Source organism: Ovis canadensis, chromosome 17 (genome assembly GCF_042477335.2).
Source record: "Ovis canadensis isolate MfBH-ARS-UI-01 breed Bighorn chromosome 17, ARS-UI_OviCan_v2, whole genome shotgun sequence".
Taxonomy (NCBI): domain Eukaryota; kingdom Metazoa; phylum Chordata; class Mammalia; order Artiodactyla; family Bovidae; genus Ovis; species Ovis canadensis.
The window spans coordinates 52305084-52323131 of record NC_091261.1 but is presented as its reverse complement, the minus strand read 5'-3'; the positions used below and the strand labels follow the sequence as shown (position 1 = coordinate 52323131).

The window sequence follows — 18048 nt, the reverse complement described above, 5'->3', positions numbered from 1 at the left end:
CATTACATGCCTTCTTGGAGGGGTACCGTGTTTTTGCTGCATATTCTCATTTTACAGTCATCTGTGTGTTGATCTGCAGACCTGTATTTGGGAAAATGGGCAACATTACCTACTAACCAAAAAGTGACAAAACTTCATTTCACACATCCCATCTTTTTGTTTTGTTGTTGTTATTAGCTCGTGGAAATGATATGGGAGAAATATTTACAAAATTTGTTTTTAAAGTTTAGGTTGCTGAGTTGAAAAGAATATATGATAAAATATTTTCCAAGTATCTAAAAATAAATAGTTGGGATGATGATGACTGATTCATTACAAGTATTTATGCCATATTAAATAGTAATGCACACAGGATGGAATAAATTCATACACCTCCAGTTACATGATATTTTAATTCCTGCCCTATAATGCCTAAATAGAATAAATATATCACAAAACATACATAGCCTTTGTGCTTGTTGCATATATAAGTCAGAATAATAGCCATATCTGGTTCTTTAGAGGTACTTTTCCTGATGTGATTAGTTTCACATTTAAAGCCTAAATGATTATTGATCTGCTGGTGCATTTTAATTTGGGTTCAATTACCCTCCTTTGATTCTGTGGGATATCTTAATAACTAGTAGAGGCAGTGGCTTTTTAAATGCTATTTCATTACTGTTAGTTTTTGAGCATTTGGGGGCTGAGAATAATTAACTTCAAAAAACCTGTATGTGAAACTCAAAAACCATTTTGTATCTTTTACAGTCTTTTTGTTTACTCCCCCAGCAAGGTAAAGGAAATATATCATGTTTGCAGAAAGTATCAATCACTTACTTTTCCAATAGTATGGAATGTCTTTATGAACTTTGTGGATCTGAAACTCTTAATTCCATCAAGCTTTCTATGGCCTCTCTATGGAACTGCGCTATATTAGAACCAAACCAAGGGTATTTGCACTGCATATAGAGAGAGACATAATTTTCACACATAATGTATGATAATTATCATATATCATATATTTATGATTATGATGACCTCTGATAAAATAAGATTCATAGTTCTGTCTCTATATTTAGTTTATCTGATTTACATTCAAGACATAAAGAGAAGTTTCTAATGCTGAAAAAGAAAAATACTAACCAGATTGGAGTCTCAGAGAACATTCTGGTTCATAAGTAATAAAGAAATGATTCATCTTTGGAGAGAAGGTTACTGAAGTTTGATGTTACCATAGCCCTGAGATATAAGGCAATTATCCTAGAGTTCCACAAACTATCCTCTGCCTTGTGAATAAGCAGGAGAAACTTACGAAGTTTCATTATGACATAGGACATACTGACTAGGTTCTGATCGATGAACTCTCAGGTTTGTTTGCCTTGCTCCTTATGTATCAGGTCTCTGAAAGTCACTCTTTTGGGTGTCCAGTGCTTGTCGAGGAGCAGAAAACACATTTATACCTAGGGGCTGGAGTGCAAGCCACATTTAACAATCTGTGTTTTTCAGGGTCCACCGTGACATATTGACATTCAAATTTTAACAAAGCCTGCTTGCTAAAATATGACCATTTTTATTTGTTTATGGTTTCATTCATGAATCATGACTCACTACACTTTCACATGTAATAATTTTTATTTCCTGGTAAGATATATCAATTTTAGATAACATGTTTTTCCTTGGATATATATGTATAGACATATACATATATATGTAAGGAGAATTCACTTTGTTAAAATTTTTCAGCATATGCACCTTTCAATTTATGGCTATATGTGCATTTGATAATTGAATATGCTGCCTAATATTGGAAAATTTAAGGATTTTTTAAAGGAACCAAGCTATCATGTTTTAGAATACAATGATGATAATTCTAGGAAAGGATAGAGCAGCTTAGTATCTAAAATAATACTAATAGTAATGCATGAAATGCACAGATCACTTTATATATGCTCTTTAAATATTTTTAAAGATCTTTATCATCTTTTTCTGAATAAAATATGATAAAGAACTATTTTGTTTATATGAATAGAACACATTGAAATTTTAATCTAGAGTGATTACATGAAGTGAATTGGTCATTGCCTGAAATTAGGTTTAGAGTATAACTATAGTTTTGTGAAGACTATGGCCACAGAATTATGAGAGCAAAAATATGGAAAGTTGACTCTTATCCTCTGGCTTACTTCTGTTTTCTCCCCCAATATCCTTAAGTGATTCAAATGATTAAAAGATTTCATTGTTAAACTAGTTATTTAATAGAGATTAGGAAAATGATAGAATATGTATATGTATTTGCTGCTTTAGTGAAGACACCGAGAGATGAAAGTTTTATTTTTAATGAGAGAAACCATTTTTACCTGTCACCATAAAATATAATGTTTAATTTGCCCCTCTACTTAAAATTTCTCAGGAACTCATTCAGAAGCGTTAGTTCATCCTTGGAAAACACTTAAAAGTAAATAATTAATTGCTCAATAATTTTCTGTTTTGAGTGATGCATAAGTTATATAAGCTTTGGGGCTTATCTTGCATACTTCAAAAAATGAGCATATTTAATTAAATATGACATAAATACTGGGTTAGGGAGCAACATTATGTCTTTAACTTGTGTTTATCTTACAAGTGAAAGAATGATTTATAGAAATGATTCTAAAATACATTGCAGATAAACCTGCAATGTATAGTGTCCAAGGCAATGAGATCCATTTTAAGGGCTTAGGCAGAATCTGCTCTCTTAAATACAAGTTACATGAGATGACAATTATACATTCTGTTGTGATGGAATAAATAGTGAACATTTTGAGAGCGGCTTTGTCTACATAAAGTTTCTCCAAATCTAAGATGTACTTAATATCCTTTTCAGAATATGTGAGAATTAGCTTTTTCCATTCCATCATATTTGTTTAATTTTTTGCATCTCTTAGATACTGGTAAAGGCTCTTCATCATATTGTATTTATTTTTCATTGATTGTGCAGTTTCTTTTTCTCTTTTATTTTAGCAGCAGATGTTTTTATTTAAAAAATCTTTACTTTTAGCTTCACTGCTTTTCTTCACTTCTCGAGTAGTTTATTATACAGATGTTACCTGATAATTGATATAGTATCTGTGTGTCATCAAAAGGTGTATTTCTTATTATTAATTGTGAGGAAATTTAGTTTAGGTCATAAATTGGCACATTTTCATAATTTAAAGTTTTAGAAGTGTTACTTCTTCACTATAGAAGGATTTATTGTTAGACATAATAGAGTTATTAACAAAAGAGAAAAAATATTGTTTTTTTTTAATATTACTCAAATACCTTTCTATGTGGAACCCCACCAAATCTTACCAAATAAAACCCTATATATCTACTTCTATATCTACATTTTTATACTTATGTATTTCTATACCTACATATCTATACTTACCTATATAGGGTTTAAAGTAAATCAAGCTTTTGAAAAGTATTTTATGTAAGAATTTATGGTCACAGAAATATTTTTATTATTTTTCAAACTAAGAATTTATATTTTGGCAAACTTTTAAATGTCTGATATGTTTTCCTTCAGTTTTCTTTTTTCCTTAAGCAGGAGGCATGAAGGAACAGGGATATAATAGTTTGTGCCTGAAGCATCAGATTTTTATTTGTTAAGAATTATATTTTGTGTCATATTCTGTAGTATCATTATTTTCCATTTCTATCCTGTACTATTTCTAAAATCTTCGTTTCTACACATACAAAATCCTAATGAAATTTTAGACCTTTTGTGAGGGTTTTGAAACTTCATTGGATGGATTAAATGGAGGGTATCTTTGGTGTTTAAAGCCATACCATGGCGGATTCATGTTGATGTATGGCAAAACCAATACAGTATTGTAAAGTAAAAAAAAATAATAATAATAAATAATAAAATTTAAAAAAGACACAATAAGATAAAAAAAAAAGCCATACCTATGGTGCATTCTTTTATTTTTAATATTTGATTTTGTTTGTCAGCATTTTTCAGAGTTTTGCTGTTGATCTTAGATTCCCTTCTTTGTTTAGTTATATCATGAGTGGATAAAATATTGTAAGCCTTGGATAGATTATTTGCACATTGCTTGAAATTGCTTGTTTCGAGATTTCACATGTAGCCATGATAACTGTGAAAGAATTTCAGGAATCCAAAGTTTTGCCTCTGGATAGTTCATCAGATCTAGTGAATCTGTAATCCTTGCCCAGAAGGTTTAATAATTTTAAGTTTCATGAACTAGCTGATATAATGAGAAATATGAAATCAAATATTTCCCTATAAATCAACATTTGCATAATACTGCTAACTTGTTTCCTTATGAGGTCATTCATTTCACTTTACAAATCCATTTCGTACTTGTTATCAGATCGCTGTCTGGGCGCATTGTTGGAGGAGTGTGGTGGTTCTTTACCCTGATCATAATCTCCTCCTACACGGCTAACCTAGCTGCCTTCCTGACTGTAGAGAGGATGGTGTCTCCCATCGAAAGTGCCGAGGATCTTTCTAAGCAAACAGAAATTGCTTATGGAACATTAGACTCTGGCTCCACCAAGGAATTTTTCAGGGTAAGAGATTCTGCTTCATAAGTTCTTGTTTTGCTCTTAAAATTGAACCAACCTAAACTCTGTGCCTCCTTGCCTTTCCCATGGTCTGTACAAAGGTGTTATGTGAAAGTCACTTCCATCTCTGTCTCTAATTCTATTTTTGTTCCTCTTTTTTAATTTTTATTTTATATTGGAGTGTAGTTGACTTACATGTTGCATTAGTTTCAGGTTTATAGCAAAGTGATTCAGTTGTACATATACATGCGTCTATTCTTTCTCAAATTCTTTTCCCATTTAGGTAATTAAAGAATACTTGGGTGAAGTTCCCTGTGCTATACAGTAGGTTCTTGTTGTTTATCAAATTTACATTTAGTAATATATATCTATTAATCCCCAAATCCCAATTTATCCCTCCTCTCCACCTTACCCTTTGGTAACCATAAGTTGTTTTCTATTTCTATTCTTAACCTTTTCTCTACCCTCTACCCTCCTTACCCCTATATTTGGTACTATCTATTTTTTTTGATTCCTGACTCTTGGAGAAAAACACTATGTTGTAAAGAAATCTAGTTTTTATAAAAATTGATTTTCTTTTTGGAACAAAATTGAAGCAAAATCTAGTTAAAATTAAATTATTATTTTAAAAGAAAATGGTGTTATAGTTTGCTTTATGTTAAATAAGCTTGACTGTCAATTATCTTACATAATTTACAGTTGAGAACTGTCAAATCAGTTATGTTAATTCTGTGTCAGGAAATCAATTATGTTCATGTGTGGAAATTCTGAGTTTTCTGTTAAACCCTCCAAGAAAAGGCTAACAAAGGTCTTCAACCTCCTAATTTTTAAAATGGGAATAATAATTATGTATCTATGTATTTTAGCTTTTAAAAGATCTGTGGCCCTATGTTCTCTGTCTAAAGGAACCAACCCGATAGGCTGATGGTGTAATATTATTTCCTTATACTCTTAATGGGATTCTCTCATTAAGGAATCCCACAAGGCTTAGATGGTAAAGTGTCTGCTCACAATGTGGGAGACCCAAGTTTGATCCCTGAGTTGGGAAGATCCCCTGGAGAAGGAAATGGCAACCTACTCTAGTACTTTTGCCTAGAAAATTCCATGGATGGAGGAGCCTGATGGGTTACAGTCCATGGGGTCGCAAAGAGTCGGACACAGCTGAGCGACTTCACTTCTTTTATGCTCTTATCTCTCTGAAAGAGCTCATTCTATAAAAATGTTGAAATAAAGCAGATAAACCTTGGCATTAAGCCAAATAGATGGCATATGATGATCTCTAATAATCCACAAGTATCTTTGAATGTATCTGAGATTGAGTGAAGATTAGGGCTTTCAACTTCCAGCTGAAGTAGTACATTGTGGTTTGAGGACCATCTCATCCAGCATTACCATTGGTATCTTTTCCAAATAACATCAGTTGAGCTCCAGATGTGATGGGAGAAAAGGTGGTTCTGTCAGACTGCTGACAACAGATGGTAATTTGGATGTGAGTGGGGCAGCAGGACTTTGGCACTTCCACTAGGCACTGCAGTGTAAGCCAAGACTGTGGTCCTTTTGTAAGCAACTTTACTTTGACTTTAATGCTACCTGTGAATATTGCAATGCAGTTTTGCTGCTACTAACAGTTTTCTCCTACTGCTGAAAATAGTTGCAATGTGTGTATATTGTAGTGCTTAACATAATGGGCTCTCTAGCCTGATCATGACAATGGAGCTATTAAATAAATTAGAATATTGTGTGGGCTTCCCTGGTGGCGCAGACGGTAAAGCGTCTGTCTGCAGTGCAGGAGACCTGGGTTCAATCCCTGGGTTGGGAAGATCCCCTGGAGAAGGAAACGGCAGCCCACTCCAGTATGATTCTCAGTTAGTATATTTTGAAACATTTAAATGTTATTTGTATTCCAATATGGGTTGCTTTTATTTAGTGGATATATTTTATTGGTATTCCTCCCTCTCTAAGTAAATGAGATCTATGAAGGGACTTGCTATAGCATGGTTTACTTACTGTACTTATGTTGATTAAAATAACCTTGGTTCCAGACACTGTCTGTTGAGAGTTACTTTCATTAGCTAGCTTGTTTGGGACCAGCTATTTTCAATAACTGCACATTCAGAATCTCAGAGCTTTTCAGTATACCTTAACTCAACCATAGAAACGTATGCCTTAATCAGCACCTGGCCAAGATTTCATGATTAGAATATGTAAATTTCCCTGGAGACAGGATGAAAAGGCTAGATAACTCTGGGCAAAGGATACTTCAACTCTTGTGTTTCAGCTCAGTAACCCCACAGATATTGTGGTTCCCAGGTGCAGTACACACACTCATACACAAACAACCCTGACATATCTGCAGTGTGTCTTTTGCCTATATAGGATTATGGAACTTACTTTCTCTGGAGTAATAGAGAAGTGAGGTTTATTATCTTCTTGTTGTTATTGTTCAGTCCCTCCATCACTCTAATTCTTTGCAACACCATGGACCATAGCACACAAGGCTTCCCTGTCCTTCACCATCTCCCAAAGTTTCCTCAAATTCATGTCCATTGAGTTGGTGATGCCATCCAACCATCTCATCTTCTGTCATCCCCTTCTCCTCCTGCCCTCAATCTTTCCCAACATTAGGGTCTTTTTTTAATGAGTGAACTCTTCACATCAGGTGGCCAAAGTATTGGAGTTTCAGCTTCAGCACAGTCCTTCCAATGAATATTCAGGATTGATTTCCTTAAGGTTTGAATGGTTTGATCTCTTTACAGTCCAAGGGACTCTCAAGAGTCTTCTCCAACACCACAGTTCAAAAGCATCAATTTTTCAGTGCTCAGCTTTCTTTATAGTCCAACTCAGCCTTATTTATGGCCCAACATCAATATATGACTACTGGAAAAACCATAGCTTTGACTAGACAAACGTTTGTTGGCAAAGTAATGTCTCTGCTTTCTAGGTTGGTCAAAGCATTTCTTTAAAGAAGCAAGTGTCTTTTAATTTCATGGCTGCAGTCAACATCTGCAGTGATTTTGGAGACCAAGAAAATAAAGTTTGTCACTGTTTCCATTGTTTCCCTATCTATTTGCCATGAAATAATGGGACCAGATACCATTATCTTTGTTTTTTGAATCTTGAGTTTTAAGCTAGCTTTTTCACTTTCTTCTTTCATTTTCATCAAGAGCCTCTTCAGTTCCTCTTCACTTTTTGCCATAAGGGTGGTGTCATCTGCATATCAGGTTATTGCTGTTTTTCCCAGCAATCTTGATTCTAGCTGTGCTTCATCCAGCCCAGCATTTCACATGATGTACTCTGCACAGAAGTTAAATAAGCAGGCAGACAATATACAGCCTTGAAGTACTCCTTTCCCAATTTGGAACAAGTCCATTGTTCCATGTCCATTTCTAACTATTGTTTCTTGACCTACACACAGGTTTCTCATTAGGCAGGTAATGTGGTCTGGTATTCCCATCTCTTGAAGAATTTTCCAGTTTGGTGTGATCCACACAGTCAAGGCTTTAGCATAGTCAATGAAGAAGAAGTAGATGTTTTTCTGGAATTCTCTTGCTTTTTCTATGATCCAGCGGATGTTGGCAATTTGAGCTCTGGTTCCTCTGCCTTTTCTCAATGCAGCTTGAATATCTGGAAATTCTTGGTTTGTGTACTGTTGAACCCTAACTTGGAGAATTTTGAGCATTACTTGTGCAGAAGTTTGTATATTCTTTGACATTGCCTTTCTTTGGGATTGGAATGAAAACTAACCTTTTCCAGTCCTGTGACCACTGCTGAGTTTTCCAAATTTGGTGGTATATTGACTGCAGCACTTTCACAGCATCATCTTTTTGAATTTGAAATTCCTCAACTGGAATTTCGTCGCCTCCACTAGCTGTGTTCATAGAGATGCTTCCTAAGACCCACTTGATTTGCATGCCAGGATGTCTGGCTCTAGGTGAGTGATCATACCTTCATGATTATTTGGGTCATTAAGATATTTTTCATGTAGTTCTTCTGTGTATTCTTGCCACCTCTTCTTCATATCTTCTGCTTTTGTTAGGTAAGGAGGGGTAAGTACTCGAAAGTACTTAAAAGCCACACTGTTCTGTTTGTAGCAGTAAAGGAAGGCTAACAGAACAACACACATCAGCCAAGTGAACAGGAGCCTGCCATTTTAAATATTCTCCATGAAAACAGGGCGTGGTTGTCATTTGAGAAAGTAGTACACACAATATGTTGTTGTTCAGTCACTAAGTCATGTTCAACTCTTTGCAACCCCATGGACTGTAGCACACCAGGCCTCCCTGTCCCTTATCATCTCCCTGAGTTCGCCCAAGTTCATGTCCATTGAATCCATGATGTCATCCAACCATCTCATCCTCTGCTGCCCTCTTTTCCTCTTGCCTTTAATCTTTCCCAGCATCAGGGTGTTTTCTGGTGAGTGGGCTATTTGCACTGAGTGGCCAAATTATCAGAGCTTTAGCTTCACCATCAGTCCTTCCAATGAGTACTCAGGGTTGATTTCCCTTAGGATTGACTGGTTTGATCTTGCTGTCGAAGGGACTCTCAAAAGTCTTCTCCAGTATCACAATTCAAAAGCATCAGTTCTTTTGTGTTCAGCCTTCCTTATGGTCCAGCTCTTACATCTATACACGATTACTTGAAAGACCATAGTGATAGCTTATGGTGAACAATGCCTGATTTGTGATCTCTGAAGAAGAAGATTTAGCTTCGGGACCAGGAACCAGGCTTGATCATTCAAGAGCTTTTGTATAGCAGAGTTTTATTAAAGTGAAAAAGGGACAGAGAAAGCTTCTGATAGAGACATCAGAAGGGGACGGAGAGTAACCCCCTCACTAGTCTTGGAAAAGGGAGTTATATACTTTTTAAATCGGTTATTACAATAAATCAAAAGAATGTCTCAAGGTTGTCAAGATCTTACTAGAGCCACTCCCACAATTTAGATTTTAAGATGACAGGATTAGAACTAACAATAGAAAGGTCTTACCAGACCCACTCCCATAGTATACATTTTAAGATAATGGGATTAGTCATAAGGTTTTCAAGAAGGAGAAACTGTACTCAAGCAGGATACATTATTGTTATGTAACCTTGCTATGTAATTCAGACTTAAATGAAGAAAGCAGGGAAAACCACTAGACCATTCAGGTATGCCCTAAATCAAATCCCTTATGATTATACAGTGGAAGTGATAAATAGATTTAAGGGACTAGATCTGATAGATAGAGTGCCTGATGAACTATGGACAGAGGTTCATGACATTGTACAGGAGACAGGGATCAAGACCAGCCCCATGGAAAAGAAATGCAAAAAAGCAAAATGACTGTCTGGGGAGGCCTTACAAATAGCTATGAGAAGAAGAGAAGCAAAAAACAAAGGAGAAAAGGAAAGATTCAAGCATCTGAATGTAGAGTTCCAAAGAAGAACAAGAAGAAACAAGAAAGCCTTCCTCAATGATCAATGCAAAGAAATAGAGGAAAACGACAGAATGGGAAAGACTAGAGATCTCTTCAAGAAAATTAGAGATACCGAGGGAACATTTCATGCAAAGATGGGCTCAATAAAGGACAGAAATGGTCTGGACCTAACAGAAGCAGAAGATATTAAGGAGAGGTGGCAAGAATACACGGAACAATTGTACAAAAAGATCTTCACGACCCAGATAATCATGATGGTGTGATCACTCACCTAGAGCCAGATATCCTGGAATTTGAAGTCAAGTGGGCCTTAGAAAACATCACTACGAACAAAGCTAGTGGAGGGGATGGAATTCCAGTTGAGCTATTTCAAATCCTAAAAGATGATGCTGTGAAAGTGCTGCACTCAATGTGCCAGCAAATTTGGAAGACTCAGCAGTGGCCACAGGACTGGAAAAGGTCAGTTTTCATCCCAATCCCAAAGAAAGGCAATGCCAAAGAATGCTCAAACTACTGTACAATTGCACTTGTCTCACACGCTAGTAAAGTAATGCTCAAAATTCTCCAAGCCAGGCTTCAGCAATACATGAACTGTGAACTTCCAGACATTCAAGCTGGTTTTAGAAAAAGCAGAGGAACCAGAGACCAAATTGCCAACATCCACTGGATCATCGAAAAAGCAAGAGAGTTCCAGAAAAACATCTATTTCTGCTTTATTGACTATTGCAAAGCCTTTGACTGTGTGGATCACAATAAAGTGTGGAAAATTCTGAAAGAGATGGGAATACCAGACCACCTGACCTGCCTCTTGAGAAACCTGTATGCACGTCAGGAAGCAACAGTTAGAACTGAACATGGAACAACAGACTAGTTTCAAATAGGAAAAGGAGTACGTCAAGGCTGTATACTGTCACCCTGCTTAGTTAACTACTATGCAGAGTACATCATGAGAAACGCCAGACTGGAAGAAGCAAAAGCTGGAATCAAGATTGCCAGGAGAAATATCAATAACCTCAGATATGCAGATGACATCACCCTTGTGGCAGAAAGTGAAGAGGAACTAAAAAGTCTCTTGATGAAAGTGAAAGTGGAGAGTGAAAACATTGGCTTAAAGCTCAACATTCAGAAAATGAGGATCATGGCATCTGGTCCCATCACTTCATGGCAAATAGATGGGGAAACAGTGGAAACAGTGTCAGACTTTTTATGTTTTTGGGCTCCAAAATCACTGCAGATGGTGACTGCAGCCATGAAATTAAAAGATGGTTACTCCTTGGAAGGAACGTTATGACCAATATAGATAGCATATTGAAAAGCAGAGACATTACTTTGCCAACAAAGTTCCGTCTAGTCAAGGCTATGGTTTTTCCAGTGGTCATGTATGGATGTGAGAGTTGGACTGTGAAGAAAGCTGAGCACTGAAAAATTGATGCTTTTGAACTGTGGTGTTGGAGAAGAGTCTTGAGAGTCCCTTGGACTGCAAGGAGATCCAACCAGTCCATTCTGAAGGAGACCAACCCTGGGATTTCTTTGGAAGGAATGATGCTAAAGCTGAAACTACAGTACTTTGGCCACCTCATGCAAAGAGTTGACTCATTGGAAAAGACTCTGATGCTGGGAGGGATTGGGGGCAGGAGGAAAAGGGGACGACCGAGGATGAGATGGCTGGATAGCATCACTGACTTGATGGATGTGAGTCTGAGTGAACTCCGTGAGTTGGTGATGGACAGGGAGGCCTGGCGTGCTGCGATTCATGGGATCGCAATGAGTCAAACATGACTGAGCGACTGAACTGAACTGAATTGAATCCTTACTGAGGAAGGTAGAAAAGAAAGTTTGTCCTTTCCTCCTCCTTGAGAATTCCAGGCCCCTATATCCTCCTTGACAGCCCCAGACCCCTCTCTCCTCCCTGAGGACCTTAGACTTCTTGTCAATTGACTAGGAATTGACTCTCTCAATAGCTTTGACTATACGGAAAAAGTATATGTTTCTTAAAATAAGTATACTTTGTCCGTATATTTAAATTAAAAGGTGCTGCTAACTCATGAGTGATCCCTTCTCCAGGAGATCTTTCCAACCCTGGGATCAAACCCTGGTCCCAGGCATTGCATGTGGGTTCTTAGCCACCAGGGAAGCCCATAACTAAATTAGTGTTGGGTAATTGGGTACCGTGGTGACCATAGTGAGAATAGTCTTCATTTTGCTTCTGACTCTAAAGATATTTTCAGGCACGGTCTGTCTTTATAGCAGTACCCATCACATCTCATACCCTTTCTCACAGAGTTTGTTGCATTCGGATATGAGGATTGACTGCAGACCCCATTTAAAAAAGAATTCTGTTCATAGAGTGTAACTCCAAATGCATTGAATGAGATGAAGGTAATTTATAGACATTACAGGGCAAAATGTAGTTGTTTTCCTTGACATTTTTTCCCCTTTAATTGGTGGGTTATACTACATAGTCTGGTCAAATTTCTAAGCTTAGGATGAAAGTTGTTACTAAGGAAATTTCCTTGCATGCACACCACACTCCATGCATTCCTAAAATTAAGATTCATCACACACCTGGGACATCCTCTCTCTCAACTGCCCTCTATCTTTAGGTGCATTTGGGGCTCCTGTAAACCAGGTGCAGGACAAGCAGAAAGCTGGGAGAGTGATCATCATGGCACCTAGACTGCCAGAAGCAGAGATGCATGGAATGGGCACGTCCCACACTGAGCACACGTGCTTGCTTTTTGTTCTCTGGCTGCCACTTGTACTTACTCTCATGCCTGAGACATGAAAACTTGTCTCCAGTTGTTGGTACTTAAGATTCTAATAGTTATTTTATGTTTCCTTATATGATTTAATTTGGCTTTGCTACTGCTGCTAAGTCGCTTCAGTCATGTCCGACTCTGTGCGACCCCATAGATGGCAGGCCATCAGGCTCCACCATTCCTGGGATTCTCGAGGCAAGAACACTGGAGTGGGTTGCCATTTCCTTCTCCAATGCATGAAAGTGAAAAGTCAAAGTGAAGTCACTCAGTCGTGTCTGACTCTTAGCGACCCCATGGACTGCAGCCTACCAGGCTCTTCCACCCATGGGATTTTCCAGGCAAGAGTACTGGAGTGGGGTACCACTGCCCTCTCCAAATTCGGCTTTAGTGGTAGCTTTTCCTTTGTAATGCTGTTTATAAAGTGGGGTTTTATTATTTATGTTACTTTAAAATTTCTACTATCTCAGTGTTTGTCAGGTCAACTTTTGTTTCTTGTCACAGCAAGAGCTCTGAATTTAGCCACTAGAGAAATTAATTTGAAAAGTTAGGTTTTTGTCTAAAGTTTAAAGATATATGAGTAGCTAAAAGATGGAAAATAACTTAAGACCATTTAGATTAAAGGGCCAGTTTTAAAACAGAATTCAGAACTGCAGTCTTCAGTCTCAATATTAACTAAAGATACCTCTTTGAAGGGATGAAAGCATCTTATATCAGATTAAAAGGTAACTATTTCATCTCATTTATAAGAATCTGTCTTGTTGTCATAAGGTGATGACAAATGTTCAGTTTAACTCTAAAATATTTTCATATATCAGTTGCATAACTTAATAATTTTGGGTTATATTAATATTGCTTTAATGAAGTCAGTATGTGTGCCTTATATTGAGAATTCCAATTTAAGCTGCAAATTTTCTAACTTAAAAATCTATATGTTCTTTCAGTGATAATCAGTGAAACTAACTTGAATGAAATATTTGCTTTTTGCTACTAGAGAAAGTAAATAGAGGGCAATCTTGTAATCAACAAGAGATGTGAGAAAATAGACCCTACATCTTACTTTTCCAGAATTTTCTGTGCTTCAAACCCATATACATCCTTGTACAGAGTGAATGATAAAGTCTGAGTTATTTTGGAGCTATCAATCGTCCCTAATTATAGCACCACCGTAACACACCTATAATTAAGAAAGAATTAAGCTTTCAATTATAAACCACTATTTTTAGACTTTCACATTTTGATAATTTCCTCTTTCAATAAAAGAGGACAGATCTTGAATTAGATGAGTGTGTGCAGAGGAGGATTCTGTAAGAACTATGTATATTATGTTCCTACAGAAACTTAGATGTGGGGGATGGAAAATGGCTTGATAAATAAACCAATCATAGGCCTGTCAATCCATGAAACAAAAGTATTAACTTGCAGAGAGGAAATATTTCACACCTATCTTAAATCCCCACACTGCAATCTGTTTATTTCCTCTGGGAGGATGAAGGACAGTGTGTTTCTGAGTAAGCGGTCTCCTTTAATTATGCTGGTGTCGCAATGAACAGACTTTAAAGTATTGTTAAAATAAAGGTATCCCCTTTGTGTTCAATTAAGTTAATTATGCCATCTTCAGAAGATCAATTTTGTCTGATAATAATCCATAAAAGTAATTGTTGTTACCCAGCATTGTAGACTTTTTATGTAGTTTAAAAATAGTATAAATGATAGATAAATAGATAATGTTATACAGGTGTGCCTTACCTGAGTGAAAGGTTTGAAAGTTTTCTTTATAATAATTACAAATACAAGAGAATTATAATAATTTATCATTTTAAAGGCTGCGGCATGTTTTTAACTCCTTCCGTAGCATAAGACACACTTATGTTTATATATAAAGCATTGATTGAAATATATTCATAAATAAAAATATTTGAACCGCTATAGCAGCTTCCTATAGAACTACACTAAGTTCTCTTTCATTATAGTTACATTTTTTCCCACTTACCATTTGTGTTTAACAGGAATACAAGCATAATTCCTTTATTTATATTTTATAGAACAGAGTTCACTAATCTGTGGTAGTTGTCCATACTTATTTCATTATTTCTGGTATAGCTAAAGATTTTTCAACGATAGTTTCATATATATCACCTATTTCTATGTGGGTAGAATATACATCCTTTTAGCTTTGTTTATATAAATATATATTTATTTTTAGCTTTGTGTATATGAGTATATCTACTTCATATTATTTGAAAGATTATGAAAATGAAATGGTTGTAGTCATATGTATTTTACTAATATGAAAATGAACTCTTTATGTCTTTCAGTTATACTTAACACTTTAAATAGTTTCAAAGTACTCAGGACTAAATAAATGCTGAATGTGAATACATTAGCAACAAATAGCACTATATGACTGTGTTGTAAGTCACTCATGGCATGGTTAGTCATACTGTTACAGACTTTACTTCCTTAGGTTTTTTTTACCTTGTTGTTGAAGAGCTTGATTAGTCATAAAAAAATCTTTACAGCTGACAACTCTGCATGTTCAAGGTTTCTCTAGATAATCCAGGACTGGTTGAAATCATTTCCTCTCTAGCTGGCATTTTGTTTCTCTGACATTTTAAATGTTCTCACCATTCCACAAAATATCTGAGAACAAGATTGAGTTCTTAAAGACTTTAAGGCTACTTTTAGTCTAAGATGCCTGGGGAAAGCCTGTGTTCTCTTATTCAGCTAAAAGCGGTGGTTTAACTGTGAAGGAAAGGTCAACATTTTATAAGATTGATTCACATTTCCTTTAAGATCTAATGTTCAATTTAAAGGCCTTCATTTCATTAAGTAGTTTACAAATTCAGAAAGAAATGTATGCAAGACCATATTGATTGGTGCTTTGGGGATGAAAGCACTATGGAAGAAAAAGAAAAGGGTATGTCTACTTGCTGAATTGCAATTACCATGCAGAATGACAGCTTCTCCAAGACTAACTGCCATTTTGGTCTTTTTCTTCTTTCCATTGCAATTCTCAGCAAATCAGTGTGCTTCTGATCATTTCATTTAGAGAACACCTTTGTGACTCAAAAGGGAGTTGAAAGCTCACAGTATCCTTTGGATAGATAATCTGACTCTTACCAAATTATAGGAGGCTTTCTATCATTGTCCATATTAAAGAGAAAATGCTCCTATCGCACTACTATCAAATCATGAGGTTAATTATTCTGGCCGAAAAGGTCCAAACAATAGAGAAAATTTGAGACTAATCTCTTATCTCAAAACTCTTCTAAAATTCCTGCTTAGATGCCTGAGAGAAGATAAATGTCAGTGTATACCTGTGTGGGTACTTTAGATGACTTGGTTTTTAATTCACTCTTTGTGCTTAAGTAAAAGAATCATGATGCTTGTCTCATTGGATATTCTGAACTAGTTGCCATGGTAACAAACACAGTCCAAAAGTTGTACAGAGAAAAGAAATAGAAATTTTGCAATGATTTAAATATACTGGAAGCAAAATCTGGACTAGATATAAATATTGTTGATAAAAGTTTGAAAATTCTTTAATTAGACTTTTGATATTTGAAGGAAAACTTGATACTAAAGTAATTTTTACTTCATGCTTCCAACATACAATTTTGCCCTAGATCATAGTGAGTGATGATCAAACCCAAGGTGCTAGTGAATGTGATTACTTATGTTCACAGAATAATGAGATTTTAGAAATAAAATGTTAATAGGGAAAGTCAGGCAAAGTCAGATATTGTCAGGTTCCCCAAATTGATATTGCATCTAAGGGGACTTCCCTGGTGGTTCAGGGGCTAAGACTCTGGGCTCCCAATGCAGGGGGCCTGGGTTCAATCCTTGGTCAAAGAACTAGATCCCACGTGTGTCTGTGTGTGTGTGTGTTAATTGCTCAGTCATGCCGACTCTTTGCAACCACACAGAATATAGACCACCAGGCTCCTCTGTCCATGGAATTCTCTAGGCAAGTACTGAAGTGAGGTTGACATTCCCTTCTCCAGAGGATCTTACCAACCCAGGGATCAAACCTTGGTCTCCTGCATTGCAGGCAGATTCATTATCATCTGAGTCAGCAGGGAAGCCCCAGATCCCACCTACCACAGCTAAAGAGTCTATAAGCCACAAATAGTCTTCATGCCGCATCTGAATATCCTGCCTGCTGCCACAAAGATCCCAAGTGCTGCAACCAAATAAATAAGTTAAAAAAATTTTTTTTAGTATTTCATCTAAGGAAACAAAGATACAAGGAGGTGATTTCAGAAGATAGTTGCCTCAAAAAATCCAGATCCTCCCTTTTTCTCCCAGATACACAGACTCAACAGCAGTTCGTTGACTCGGGGAGAACACAGTTAAGAGGCTCCTGCAAACCAAGTTGAGTGTGAAACCAGCCAGTCAAACCCTGTAGGAAAATTCACGGCCTCACTGGCTGCAGTGACTTCCCTGGCACAACGTGTCTGCATTGGGAAGAAACACGTAGCTCTTGGTTTCTTTCTAGGGAGAGAGAGACTACTTGACTATTTTCATGTTATGACTTTTCGGAGGAACTGGTTTCTTTCTGTCTTGCCTGAATCTAAGCACTAAAAAGGGCATCAGGTTGGGGACCTCTGAGAATAAAGTTGAAGGTTTGGCCTGGCTTCCCTGGTGGTTCAGACGATAAAAAACCCACCTGCAATACAGGAGGCCCAGGTTTGATTCCTGAGTTGGGACGATCACCTGGAGAAGGGAATGAATGGCAACCCACTCTGGTATTCTTGCCTGGAGAATTCTGTGGACAGAGAATCCTGACAGGCTATAGTCCATGGGATCACAAATAGTTCGACATGACTGAGTGACTTTCACTTTGACCTGGCACACACTCACTCAGCATAGACCTTCCCCTCCAGCTCAATGTGGTTAAATGCGGAAAACCCCTAATTCGAGCTTCCATTAGGGAAGGAGCAAACAAGTTGGAGTGTGTGTCTATTTCTTGGACTTTTCAAGGAACTGGTTCTGTCTTGCCTGCTCGGAGCACTGCTGGGACCTGGCACGTGCTAGATGCCTGGGGGCTGCTGAGAACAGGAGGCAGCTGATAGTTTGCTGCTGCTTCAGAGACCTGTGGTCCAGCACACAGAGACCAGTGCAACTTGGTGGCCACTCCCTTCCCTTTGGAAGAAGACTAGTGTGTGCCTGCAATGTTCTGACCTTTCGTGGGGTGCTTTGGAGACTGCATTTCCTGACTTGGGCCTAACATACTCTATATGCCTGGAGGCTACAGATAATAAAACAGAGCTGGATGGCTTATTCTAGCTCTAGAGAACCTGCATTACTGCAGACAGACATCAAAGGAGCAAGAGATTATG

The 18048-nt window shown here is 37.1% G+C and overlaps 1 protein-coding gene across 2 annotated transcripts in view; it reads left to right on the top strand.

Annotated features, from left to right (window-relative positions):
- Positions 1-18048, top strand: part of GRIA2 (glutamate ionotropic receptor AMPA type subunit 2) — a 194248-nt gene that overhangs the window by 152001 nt on the left and 24199 nt on the right. For both annotated transcript variants that reach the window (XM_069557599.1, XM_069557598.1), the window contains exon 12: positions 4341-4539. In XM_069557599.1, coding sequence (XP_069413700.1) covers positions 4341-4539 — 199 coding nt within the window. The remainder of the gene's footprint in view (positions 1-4340; positions 4540-18048) is intronic.